The sequence below is a fragment of the Molothrus aeneus genome, chromosome 3, assembly GCF_037042795.1.
Source record: "Molothrus aeneus isolate 106 chromosome 3, BPBGC_Maene_1.0, whole genome shotgun sequence".
NCBI classification, from domain to species: Eukaryota; Metazoa; Chordata; class Aves; order Passeriformes; family Icteridae; genus Molothrus; species Molothrus aeneus.
The window spans coordinates 104,623,665-104,637,336 of NC_089648.1; the positions used below are offsets into that span (position 1 = coordinate 104,623,665).

Here is a 13,672-nt window from a genome sequence, read left to right on the forward strand (position 1 = left end):
CACCAAACTGGTCACCTACTTTTAAAAGTTTATCAATTTGGTCAAACTTGGCTTTCCCTAAGTGAATCTATGCTGACTCCTCCTGTCCTACATGTGCCTGGAAATGGTTTTCAGGATTAGGTACTCTATCACTTTTGCAGGAACTGAGATGAAGCTGACTAGTCTGGAGCTTCCTGTGTCCTCCTTTGGCCTTCTTTAAGAAAGGAGTGACATTTAGCTTCCTGCATAATATTTATTCAGTTGTTCAGAAGATACTTTTAGAGAGAGGAATAAAAACTTGTCTTTATGTTGTCTGCAGGTAAGAGTGATGATTATCAATAGCCATAAGGCTGTTTGAGGCAAACATCAGAATATTTTCTAACAATAACAACAGCTAAGCCATGAAAGTCTTCCCGGGAGGGTTAAATATCTGTTGGAGAATATTGTACAATGCATCATGACTGGCACCAAATAAAATAAAACTTCCTAGCCATGTATGTATGTCCAAAGGCATTCAGACACAGGTTAAGCTTTATTCTTTTATGGCTTCTGGTAGTGTCTATTTTAGCCCTCTTAGTAATGTAATATGCTTTAGTATGTCTCTTAAATCATAAAGTGAGTCAAATGTAAGTCTTGAATAAGGTAAGGTAGTCCAAATGCAAGATATTAATTCTAGAGTTATGGAATATCATCTTGAAAGAGTCTGGATGTTCCTATCAGCAAAAGTCATTGGATGATTCCACCTTGCTAGGCAAGAAGAAAAGAGAAGAAAACTGTCTGATGTACAGATCGATGCAGCACTATGTGAAACATCATGCCTGCTATGTCACACAGGATGGTACTTTTAAAATTAGCAATAGCACGTGAATAACACAGGTTATTGATGAGGTACAAATTCCTCATCAATATTGTATGTGATCCGTCAAACTGACATATGGATATAACCTATGGCTCACTGTCTCCCTCAAGTGGAAAATACCAGAAAAGGGATTTGTTTTTTTAAGACAGATTTTTTGTTTTTATTCCATCCTGCTTTGACTCATTCTTCTGTTTGAAGAGACATGGCTTGATACATGCAGCCAGCTTCACCAAGAATATGAGTATACAAGGTCATTATTAAAAGCTGTGAAAAGGCAACATTTGGGAGGATAATTCTTTCTTTGCCCATGAGATGTACCAAAAATCTTTGTCATAGCAGTAGGAGACAGATTTCCTGAAAGGCCACACAATGTTGTTCACAACTGCAAGAGGGTAAAAAAAATTAAAACAATGGCTGGCAGAAAGAACAAAAAACTCAGTTGTCTGCAATCTGAATTCCCAAAGGTTTTAATCAGTGTTTTCTATGGCAGGGCACAAGCTGTGAACCACACATCTTGAACAAATGTCAGTCCTCAGATTTGGGTCATTAAATTGGACAGAATCTGTTTAGGGCTGTTAAGCCACAGCATACAGAATCCCTAAAATATTGTTGTTTTTGTTGGTTGGGGGGCTTTGTAGATCTGGCATTATAAAAAATATTTGATGGAAACTCTTTTGAAAGATCTTAAATTCAGTCAGTGTGTGTGTTATCATAGCTGACCTAAGTGGAAAGACAAAGCAGTAAAGAAAAAAGTATTAAATATTCAGATTTACTGGGTACTAGTGATAGATTTCTGCGAGGAAAGGATGAATCTGTCATCCTTTGGTAATTTCATTTTGGGAGACTTAAAGGAATTAGGCTACAAGTTTACATTACTCCTAACTATGAGGTGTAAATGCACCTAATGGGAATATAATAAACCCAGATAATTTCATTTAAAATGTTTAAAAATAATACTGAGAAAACCAAACAAACTCAAAAACCATTCTCACAAAGATCTTTGCAGATGTGTTTACTTTTAATGGGGTAAATTCTTATTGGCTTTTATAAAAATTGTTTTAAATGGATGGTGTTATGTTGACATGTATATTCGTATTTGATAAATTTATAAATTGCAATTAAAATAGTCAACAATAAAACAAGCAAGCAAGTAAAGAAGTTTGGGGGCTGGCTTGGGGAGGTTGTGAGATTTTGTTTATCTGTTTATTGTCTTTTTTGTTTGGTTTTGTTTTGGTTGTTTGTTGTTGTTTTTGTGTTGTTTTGCTTTGTTTTTTCTTGTTAGAGTCCAGGACCTTGTGTAGCAAATTCTCTAGTACATCTCATTTTGGATAATGACAAACTGAGTCTGTACTTTCCTGTTTCTTCCTAGTAGTCAATACTGATAAAGTTCAAAGTTCCTTCAGTGTAACTGGGAAGAAACATGAGAAGTTCTGTCAATATTGAAATGAAGTAGTTTTGCAATAGTCAACACTTGAGAAATTACAATCACAGACTGTCTTCCCATTATGTCCCTGACTTGCAGCGTGATCTTAGGCTTGTTCATCCAACATTCCTGCTCCAGTATCCCTCATTTGAGTACTAATGAGACATATGTAAAGTCCCTGAATGCCCTGAATAATAGATAACAATAGCTAATGACAACAGCACTGGTGGCACTGGGAACCTCTTTCTTGTTAGAGAGGACCTAATTCTTGATAAACTGTTGTTGGCTGAGGAAAGCATTGAGAATTTAATGTCTGGACAGATATGTAACCCAGGCAACAAGGGAAAAGGCTCTACATCAATGTAGTTGAGTTGAAGTGAATACATGAGGGTATTACACAATCCATCTACAATTTTAGAACCATACCCCTTTTCTTCCCCTGCCTTCCTTTCTGTCATCCTAGAGTGACAGCTTTGACTCATGTATTTTTTATGTTTGACTTGTTCTCTGTTTGTTCTCTGGTCAGAAAACTCTGGATAGTAAGTAACAATGCAAAAGCAGTCAGTGATAAAACAAAAAGGGACGAAATCACCGAATCAGTGCTTGCACAAGCATTTGCTCATCCGACCTCATATACTTCCCACCCTGTGGCTGGTCTTGCAGCGTTAACCTGCCTTGCTGTCCCCGGAGATCGTGGAGATGACTTGGTTACTCCTGTGGCGATCCCCGCCACTCCTTTCCCTCCTGCAGGATCGCACAGAACTCAGCTTTCCACGACGTTCTTCTGCTCAGTTTTCCACCCGCGACCCGCTTAGTCCTGGACTCCTGGAGAAACAACCTCCTGCCCAGCTCCCTTCACCGCCCTGGGTGGCATGAAGAGCTTTGCTTTAGCACTGCGTTTGCTTTTAACAAGAGTTATCTCCATTACCGCTTCAGGCAAATGAACTGACTAATGAGTTTTTTGTCGGCCACGGAAGTGTGCTGCAAGTAATTAAGGGATGTGCTGTGGGACCGATTAAGCTGCAAGTCACAGCGGCCGGAGCCCAATCGCTGCGAGCCCGTCGCAATCTGTGCCGCCTGCGCTCGGCTCCACAATGGGATCATTGACTATTTATTTACTTCGCACAACAACTCTGCTGTTTATTTAATTATAGGAGCTTTTCAGTCACCCACCCCCACCCGCTCCAACCCCATCTCTTCAGCGTTTTTTGAGCCCTCCCCTCCCGCCTCTGATAACCGGTTTGTCGCTTGGGTAGATGAAGCGGGGCGACGCCTGAGCATCCTTTGTGGGGTACGGGCTGCGCTCCCCCGACGGATCCGGGAACAGGAATTTTCCGTGAGGGAAAGGCGAGGACACGGGGATTTTCCTGTCAAATTGCTCATCACATCTGCCTAGAGGTCAGACCTCGAGAAGGCTGCACTCTGGAGGGGGAGGCGCAGGGGAAATCCTGCAGCTCTTCAAGGCATGTCCGAGTCACGAAACAAAATCGGGAGAAGCTCACAAGAGGCGAAGAGACGCCTGTGGCGCTGCGGGGGCGAGTGCGGCTGGGCGAGGGAGGAAATCATTGGCACTCCCGCAAGGCGGGGCGGACGGCACATTTCCCAGCCCAATTCACCAGGGAGGCCTTGGTCCTTCTACCAGAGCCCCCCTCCCGCAGCGTTGACGCTTAGGAGCGAGTCGGGGGCGGGGGGAGGGGGGCTGCTGGGGCAGATATGGTCACCCACTCCCTGGATCCTCTTCCAGCCCGGGGAAGTGCCCGAGCTTAGTACCCGCTAGTTCAAGGAAGGAGTGGGGACAAGAGGGTTTCAGCATGACAACAAGCCGAGAAGCAGCCGAAGCTTTTCCTAGCACCCCCGCAGTCTGAGATAGGAGCACTCCACTCACCCCCGCATCCAAGGGGAAGAATGGGGACGGGCAGGGGTCTCTGAAGCTGTTTCACAGGCGGCAGGATCCTACTCCCACTTTCTCCGCGTTCACAAAACGGGCTCGGGGACCCCACTTGGGAGCTTGGACTGTTAACGCCGCGAATACTCGCTGCCCGGCGAGTTCGGGCTCTTCGGGCGACGGCGCGGGGGGAAAGCGCTGCGCCCAGCGCTGGCCGGCGGGCACCGGCGAGACTTGGCCGTGCGGGGAGCGGGCACTGGCGGCCGTAGAGAAAGCGGTTTCTGCTCCTTTAAAGGGCGCTGTGCAGCGCTCCCGAAGGGAGGCGGATCTCCCTCCTTCCTCCCTTCCCTCTATCCCTCCCTCCTTCTCGCTCTCCCTCCTCCCTCGTTCCCTCCTTCCCTCCCTCCCCGCTTGCCGCCACCGTCAGTGGTGCCCGGACGCCGGCTGCACCGCAGCCCGGGCTGTCCCCGGCGTCCTGCCACCGCCCTTCCTCCCCCGCCTCCGCCTTCCTCTCCCTCCCCGATTCCCCTCCCGCAACTCAAGGTAGGAGAATGTCCCGGGTCTCCGGCTGGCCGCCACGGCCGGAGGGGTTGCATGGCAGTGAGGGGCTGCGGGGGGGCCGGGGGTGGCGGGGGATGCACCGTGGCCGCGTCGCGCCGAGGGCTGCACACCACGATGGCTCTTGGCCAGCTGTCTCAGGGCAAAGGCGGGCGCTGAGCTGGCCGACCCGAGCGCTGTTGCCGCCCGGGTCTGTCCCTCGCTGTGGGGACAGCAGACCTGTCGGCTTCCTGTCTTCCTTCCATCGCTGCTCCGCATCGTCAGAGCCGCCGCTGTCCCCACGCTGAAAGTGGAGCTGAGGCCAGGGCAGCGCAGCCCCCGATGCCCCTCGCCCGGTGCTCTCCGGGTGGCCCGGAACTCCCTCCCGCAGCCGGAGCGTGGCTCCCGAGCCGGGCTCAGGGAGGCCGAACGGGCTGCATTGAGGACGTGCCCCCCGCTCTCATGGGGGAGCGGAGGTGAAAACCGGGCTCTAACTTCGCTAGAGTTGTGGGTGGACAGCAGTCTCTACTTCCGTAAGGTCTCCTCCTGCCCCTACCCGGCCCCCACCGCACAGCGCAGACAGTCCCCCTTTCGGCTTATGGGCAGCCCTGTCATTTATTTCTGAACAAAATCAGCATTCTTTGGGGGAGCATCCATCGCTAAAGTAGCCAGGGCGCTGACACTCTCTGGAAAGCAAGAGGCATTCCTGCCTACGGAGTGCAGGCATGATAGCAAGAGCCTTGCGTGCACCGAGAAGGAATGAATAGATTGTAATGGAAACCTCTCTTCACATTCTCCTTAGAAACTTTTGGGGCAGTACAGCGGGAAAAGCATAAAGCATCATCATTTTCCCCCAAAAATCTTGCACAGCTTCCCCAAACCCAAAGGAAGCTGAAGGGACCAAAGGCTGATCTGTAGATCATGTCAGAAGTATTTGTTTTTGCTGCTTAAAACTTGCTAGGAAAGTGCATTGCTGTGATACTCAAAAGTGCCTGAACAAGAAAGTCTATTGCACACTCACTTCATTAATTAGAATACAAGACTTTCCACTAGCTAAAAATTAATTACCATCTTAAAATGTCATTAATCTTTGGCGCAGCAGAAACTTGGTTGTAAATTTGGACTGAGATAATAACAAACAGAGAAGGACCTACGGAGTTTTTTTTATAGCTGGTGGGAGTGAAGTGCCAGTGGGCCGCAATTTGTTTTAAATGATAACATCAACATTCATTTGAATACTTTGGCAAACGTTTTAGAGGGGAGGACTGTGTTACTGCTTTGTCAGCAAAGCTGCAATACTTGATTCTAGAGATCTAGAGATGCTGGTCAGGTGTTGCAGTAAGCTGTGGCTCTCCTCACACCAGATTGCAACAGCAGGAGGACTGTGGTGGCATGTGAATCCGAAACGTTTGCAAGGATTTGGTGAAAAATGTCCGAGAAACATTTGGGGGACCATATGTTGTACATACATTAAATTTATAGCAGCTGTTGTTGTGAGAGGTCAAAATAGTACATTACGTGATATAAAAGCCTCACTATCTGTTCTTAGAGGCACAGCTATGACCTGAAAATAAAAGCCCATTCCTTTTTAAAGTAATATGATAAAACTATACATCCCAGTAGGTGGCAGCTAGCTGGAACTGGTTAACTTTTATAATGATAACAGCACATAAAAATTAGATCTGATGGGAAAAGCTCCTGATATAGTAAGGTAATCAGAATCACATATCTCCCCTTTCCAAATGAAACATTATGTACATAATGTACACCATTTATACTTGACACACAGCTAAAACTGCAGCAGGTTTTTATTACCCAGAAAAGATGTAAGGCCTCAGACTGTCTCTTCTCTCCCTGTCTATAGCTGGATTACTATTTTTCATATCAGCTACACTTGAACAGAGCCCTGTGTATTAACGATGTCCTTGTGTATTGGAGGTGTGTTACCACCATGTCTACAGTAGATGACCAAACAAATCAAAACATATATCCAAGGAATTGTAGATTTCCCAGCTGATGATCACTGAAGTGCAGAGGGCAGTTTCATACAGACTTTAATATGAAAAGAGCTGTGTAAGAGTGGTGACAAGATCTCAAAACAGAAGACCAGCTTATCTACCATGACATTTTATTAGGGATTTCCAGACTTTGAATTGCACATCTCACAGGGAAAGAAATATTGAAGGCACTAAGAATATTTACCTGTTTTCACGTTGAAACCAGTCTGGAGGATGCAAGAAAGTATCCTTTTCTTTTTCATCAAGAAGAAGTGGAGTTAAAGTCCAAATAACAGAAAAGGAGTCTAGGGTGGAGAAGACTGAGGCTTTAGCCAGTTATATAGTCTATAAGTGATCTTCAGTCACCAAATATTTAGTGAGTTCTAAACATCTGATGTCTTGTAAGATTTAATTTTTTTATATAAGGGACTTGTATTCTTGAGAAAATATTTCTGGGCTAACTACGACTTTTTTTCAAGGTGGGAGCTAGGGTTTGAACGAAGGGGGAGGAATGTTAATACAGAGCATTAGGTGATGTCTGATAGTAGATAAGGAGGACATCGGTACTTTTTCTGATCCATAAAATGCCATAAAATAGCTGGCTAGCTAACATAATAGAGGACATAATATATATCTCTAAAGAACCCGATAACAGATTTTCATTTCCTTTCCTCACTGTGGCATGACTGGAAAGGGTAAAACCCCCAGGCGTTTTGGCACCTGAAGCGGGGGCGGGGGGCGGCCGGGAGCGCTGTCCGCGGTGCTGAAGGGGCCGCCCGGGGCCGCTCCGGGCGCTGTCCGCGGTGCTGAGGCCGCTGCCGCCGGCGGGGGCTGGCGGGGGGGAAGGAAACTCGGTGTGAGCCTCAGGCGTCAGACCAGGGGCTGCAGCGTGGGCTGCTGAGTGTTTAATAGTAACAGGAATGAATTAGCCACAAGTTGTTTTATGATTCCAGTTCTAAACGCCTCCGTGAGTTAGGTGCCCTGTTGGGCTGAGATTACAGGTAGCTGTATTTTTTTTTTCCAAGAGAGCTTAGAAAATCAAACTGGTAACAGGAGTCACTTTGTCCAAAGTTCATGTATTGTTTAATGTGCTAAACCTGACGACGAATATTATATTTTCAAAACTTCTCACCAAAACAAAATTTAAAAAATAAAAAAAATCCGGTTAGACTGCATGCTGCACCTGAGCATTAAAAAGCTATCTCAATCATATCCTTTATTTGAGCAACAACAGGGAGGGAGGCAATGAACTTTCACAGTGTTCACGTGGGTTGGTTTTATTTCTCCTTGGACTATGAAAAAATAGAAACCAGTAGAAGAGAATAAATGAAATAGTAAATAGAAGAAAAATCAGCTCTCTGCATTTTTTACTATTCTAAGTGTGAACTGAAGGAGTCGCTAGATATCCTTGCTTTTAACACTAGGTGTTCTTTTTAAAGTGCTCCAATAGTCAAATCGTCTGATTGAATTCCCTGCTAGGCTGCAGAACTAGCCATTCATGATACTTATTTTTGACACTGCAGTTATGCCTCCATCTTAAGGAAAAAAAAATCAATGATGTTTAATAATCCTCTCGCAGACTGTACATTTCTTTTCATCAGCATTTTACAGTATTTTAAGTAAAAGTGTGCAGAGGAAATCAGTAAGGCAAAATGATAAAAAGTTACTTAGAATTGCTAACACTTCTAGGGGTACAGAGCACAAACACTACAAGTAATAATCCTAATGCTGCTGTTACTTATTTAAAGGTCTACAACACACAGATGTTAATTAAGAATAAACTGTAACTGACCTCTGCCATGCTCTCCTTCTGATAGATTTCACAGAGTGTTCTCATTAGCTTGGCATCATTGGTATTTACGTCTGTAAAGTCAGGTTTATTCTATGTTCTTCTGTATGTATCTGTGGGGAAAGGCTCCTAGTGATATTTTCTTTATTAACGAAAAGCAAAGGAGGGAGATAAAGGAGACAAAAGATGTCTGTAGGAGGAGTGTGGAAAAAAATTAATTCATTTTCCTGATGGGAAATACAGAAATTATATTTCAGTGTTTGTAGTAAAGCTCAAGCAGGATCAGCAAATCCTGACTTAGATTGCAAAGTCTGACAGTCCTGGTTTAATGTATTTCAGTGGATGCAGACACACAACTAATTGCATTTCCAAGGAAAATCTAAAGTAGTCCACAGAATGGGTTTATCTTCTTTGGAACACTTGATCAAAACCCAAAAATCTGTGGCTGCATTTCCAGATATAAACTCAGTATCCCATTATCAAATTGGGAAATGCTGTTGTTCTCACTGAGGACAGCAAAATGACAAACTACGTAGATCATAGTATAGGGAGGAACAGCAACATTTCCACAACACTGGAGTGAAGGGAAAGCAGAGTGCAAAATAAGAGTGGCAGAATAAAGTGAAAATCACAAACTAGTAAATCCCCTAGTTACTGTCTTTTAAGCAACACTGCAATTTCAAGCAAGTTTAGTGAAACAGGTCTGTGCATTCAACAAGGTTGTTCCAGCGCTGCTGATTCCTGTTACCTTGCAAAAGCAGCCTGGTGCTCCGTTATCACTGAGTCCGGAGCAAGTTCCTAGGGACAGTCAGTACACAAGCCATAGCATTTATCCTACTTCGTGCACTAAAATGAGTAACAGTTAATGATTGTAAATTTTTTTTTTCCCCAAACCTGAATGTTACTGTCATAACCTGCATGACTTTGTTGTCAGCCTTCTCTTTCACAACTCCAAAGCTAAGTGATCTCGACCCAAACAGTCAGCTATTGAAATATTGATTTTCACACAACCGATTCCCTTCTCCCTTCCAGCAGTACTCCCCCCCACTCCCCTGCCCCCCCCCCGCTCCTTATAGCCATTGTTCAGAACAACTGAATAACTAATAACAATAAGAAGCATGTAAATATAACCGAGCTGGGTTTGGTTTTTTTTCCCCTCCGACAAAGCTAGGCGATCAGATCGGTTGCATAATAGAAATTGGGAAGGCTGTCTGGCAGGCAGCCTTAAGCAGAGAAGAGCTATCTCAATTTCTCTCACTTAATCTTGGCTTCGCGTCAGAAGCTGTGCAGCAGTGCAGTAGAATGGGAGCACGGCAAAAGCTCCGCCAGTGAAACGCAGGCGCTCGCTATGTGGCGGTACCTCAGCGATCTCTCGAGCTGGATTACCTATTGATTTTCCTCCTTTCTCGCCTCCCAGGTTTACTCGGCTGGACGCTGTGTGTGTTTGGATTTCTCAAGGATTCTCCCCCGACTAACATGGATGTCCCACCATTCCTTGCAGTTGAAGGTTGCTCCTTGGCGCAGTGAATGAAGAACATGCAGGGATTGCTAATGGGTTTGGGAAGCGTAGACTCTCTGCTCTCTCTGTGACCATGCCGTGATCGTGTCTGAGGGCCACCAGTTTGCGTATCCTCATTCTCACCCTACCGGGAAACCTGACGGCTTAGAAGGGGGAAGTAAGGCAGCGCGTGTGTGCATAGAAACATCATGAAGATTATTTCCCGTATTGTAACTAATTCAGTCTTCAGATGCACCATTAGACTCCTTCTTTGCTTACTGTGGATTGGATATTCTCAAGGAACCACACATGTATTAAGATTTGGTAAGATTTCCCGACACTTTTTTCATTGTGTGTTTAAGCCTGAATGTGATGTGCGTAGGATTGACTCAGAAGGGGATGCTGGGGGAGAGCTGGGACGTGCTGCCGGAGTCGGGCAGCGAAGTCCCTCTTTATTTTGCATCCGGAAGGATGAATTGCTGTGTGATTTTTTTTTCTGTCGCTGCTGCTCATTGTAGCCGTAGTAACGGCACGATGGTGATGATAATTATAATAACAATAGAAAAAAGACTGGCGAACGTGGTTGCCTAAGGCTCTGCGCAGCTTGTGTGGCTTCCTCGTAATTGTTTCCATTGTTTTGCTTTATTGTTTCCCTAGCAGGGGAAAGCAGGGCTAATACGGTGATTGATCAGTTGAAAACCTGTCAAGTAGTTGTTAAGTTTCGGCCGCCCGTCTCTGATCCCCCCGAGCCGATCCCGTGCGGGCGTAACGCTGTGATTTGAGACCTTTGGGCTGATTTCCTTTGAAGTATCTGTCTGTTTGCTTGACATTTGAGTGGCGTTTAAGGTTAGAGAAGAGATGATTTATGTCTTGAGCTGTGCTCGGGGAAGAGCTTTTGCGGTACCTCTCAAAAGCACAGCTTTTCTATGCGAGGAAAGTTGTAGGAGTTCCTCCCGCTCCCGGGAAAAAGAAAAAAAAAAGCAAGCAGATCAGAATGGCATTTCAAGAATAGAGAGGGTTTACAGTTTAAAGGCTATATCCCAGCTGGACCAGGGCACTAACCTTAAGAGCTCTGCCTGTGCAAGCGCGCATGTTCGTGTGTCTAAGCAAGCAAGCGAGGGACAAATTCCAGCCGCTGCATCCCCTACAGAAGTTTTGCAGCGAGGAAGGGCAGGACGGAAAGTTCGGAAAGCAGGTCCGAAGGGGTCTGTGCGGCCGTGGATGTCCCTCGGTGCTAGTCCGGGGTGAGATACGATGGGAGCCCCGAATCTGCATCCTCCTGGTCGCCCGCGTGAGCCGCGGGTGAGCCGCGACGGGGGGGCGGCCAGGAAGGGACAGGCTGAAAATTGCTCCCCCATACAAGCAGCATTCTCTGTGCCTGCCGACAGCACGGGTGGCCGGAGGAAGAGCGGATCTCCCGCATTCCCGCTGTCCGCGATAAACTGAGGCAGCCACTGCATCCATTTCTTTGGGGCACAGAAATCTCTTGCCTTTGCCTGGGAATAATGCCTTGGTTTGTATCTGTTTTAATTTAATTCAGCACCCCCGCACACAGTTTTATATGGAGGGGAAGGTGAGTAATGATTAAAAAGTCACCAGGCTGTTACCAATCTCTGAATTCCTAGCAGCACTTTTTTTTTCTGCTTCCATCTGGTCTAAAGGTGGTGCTTATGGCACGTTGCTCTTAGCAACCGTCCTCAGGAATGCCTGTTTCTTTGGACATGGCTAAATGGGCCCGTACATCACTGCGGGGTCTGCTTTGCAATCAGTCTGATCCATAATCATCGCCGTGAATTTAGCGCTGGGATGCCTGTAATATGGCACTGGCCGGCTGTCTGTCTTTCCACGGGCCCCGAGAGTCTGTCTCTAGGAGCCCGAGTTACTTTCAGGTATAGCTGTGTAAACAAACATCCTCCTGGTCACGGCACTAGCGAGAGGTGGACTTTCCTTCTTTAGAGCGGCATTCCCTCTGAAGTGTCAGTCCGGTGTACCCCTAGAGACAGCCCTGGAGAGCAGCGCTCTGGCAAGCGTTAGAGCAATAAATAACCCCGCGGCTGAAAGGTGATGCAGCGCGTCTCTGCTACCCAGTGACATGGTGGTGCATCCGTATATTTCACTGGGCTAACTTCCCTTCCCAGCTGTCTCCTGGTCACACAGCTGGCCAACGAGTTGTGCTCACTCCACTGTTTGAATTAGCGAAGTAGAAATCAGTTTCTACATCTCTGCCTGCTTTTGCCTGTCTTTGAAAAGAATTGTCGCCAAACCATCACTGAACACTAAAAGTAGGTACGGAGCAGTTGATAAGTTTATTTTGTTGTGGAGAATGTTAGACGTGAAAAGAGCAGGAAGACTTTTGCCTTGCTTATCCGGGCCTGTTGCACATCTCTGTTTTAAAGAAATCTGGATTTAGCTTGGTCCAGGCTAACTCACTCTGTCTGTGACCACGGGAGAACTTCCACACCTTCTCCAAAGGCTGACATCTCTGTCTCTACGTAGGGAATAGCAGGGTGGAGGGAGGGAGCAGGGATTGAGCTGTGGAAAAGCTTTGGTTATTTCTGAGCGGGAATGCCCCACCGCCCCCTCTGGGTTCTCGTGCTATCAGTCCCTTTGGGATGTCCTTGCGACCAGGAGGACGGAATGCCGTGGAGTCCTTCCCGAGGAGAAGGGGGAGCTGAGGAGATTCCCTCCAGAAGGCAGTCTGCCAGCCCCCGGCTCTTCTTCCTCAGCCAGCAGTGCTATGGCAACAGGGGAGAGCTTGAAGCCTGCCAGAGCTGCAGCCCCCTCATTCCTCCTGTGCAAATTAGCCACCATGGATTCGCATTGTCCTTCCCACGGCTCCTCTCATTGTTGGGACTAGCCAGCATGTCCTTTCTCTCCCTCCCTCTCTCTCTAAAGCTACCTTTTAGCAACCACACAGGGAAGTCGAACCGCCTGGGCTATTTGTCAGATTCGGAAGGTTATTTCTGTCTGTACCTTATGGAGCAAACACGGAGAGAGGCTGGTGCGACGGCATCCTTCCCTCCACAGCGACACTTGCTTAGGCATCTGGACGCCTGCCTGTTGCTGCTGCTGGAGCTGGGCATCACACCAGGCGCCTTCCTGAGTGCCACATTGCTTCATGGGCCATGCCACCAAGCTCCCTTCCTTGCCCTTTCTGAACAGTTTCCCACAAGCGAGCCCAGGGAGCGCTGGAGGTGAGGTTTGTCTATACGGTACTCGAGGGTGTCAGATGGGACCAGCCCCAAACCACTGATGCGGATAAAAGGATAAGTCCCACCTTGACGAGGGAGAAAAGCAGCAGCCTAGTATTTGTCTCTCCGCTGTGCTAAGTGTGATGGAAACCTTTTCCTTATCACTTGGCACCGAACAAAAACCCAAATACGTGACCGCTAGCACTTCCTTTACGTTATCGGGGATCACATTTCGTAGCTTTCCGATTCACTGCTCCTACGTATACTCAGACCCATGGCAGCGGCGCCCAAGAAATTCCAGGGAACTCGGAAGATCCAGAACCCAGCCGATCGGCCCCTCTGCCCACGACGTGGGGCAGGGTACGTCGGGCTGCTTTTCTCGGTCTGCCCTTACCTCCTAAAGGCATCTCAACACCTGTCCCCGAAATGCTGAATTAACAAGCCCATTAAGAGGTGTCAAACACCTATAATTGCTCACCTGTGTTTTCAGAAACCCACCCCTTGTCTTGCCCAA

At 46.8% G+C, this 13,672-nt stretch overlaps 1 protein-coding gene across 7 annotated transcripts in view; it reads left to right on the top strand.

Moving 5' to 3' along the window:
• The window catches only part of GRIK2 (glutamate ionotropic receptor kainate type subunit 2), a 387,751-nt gene that overhangs the window by 25,475 nt on the left and 348,604 nt on the right, over positions 1-13,672 (top strand). For 5 of the 7 annotated variants that reach the window (XM_066547535.1, XM_066547533.1, XM_066547536.1 and 2 more), the window contains exons 1-2: positions 4,561-4,689; positions 9,887-10,291. The exons of 1 other annotated variant lie outside the window; for it this stretch is intronic. In XM_066547535.1, coding sequence (XP_066403632.1) covers positions 10,177-10,291 — 115 coding nt within the window. In that variant the 5' untranslated portion in view covers positions 4,561-4,689; positions 9,887-10,176. Of the gene's footprint in view, positions 1-4,560; positions 4,690-9,734; positions 10,292-13,672 lie in introns of those variants that run through there. One more of the 7 variants, XM_066547534.1, reaches the window with a different exon arrangement.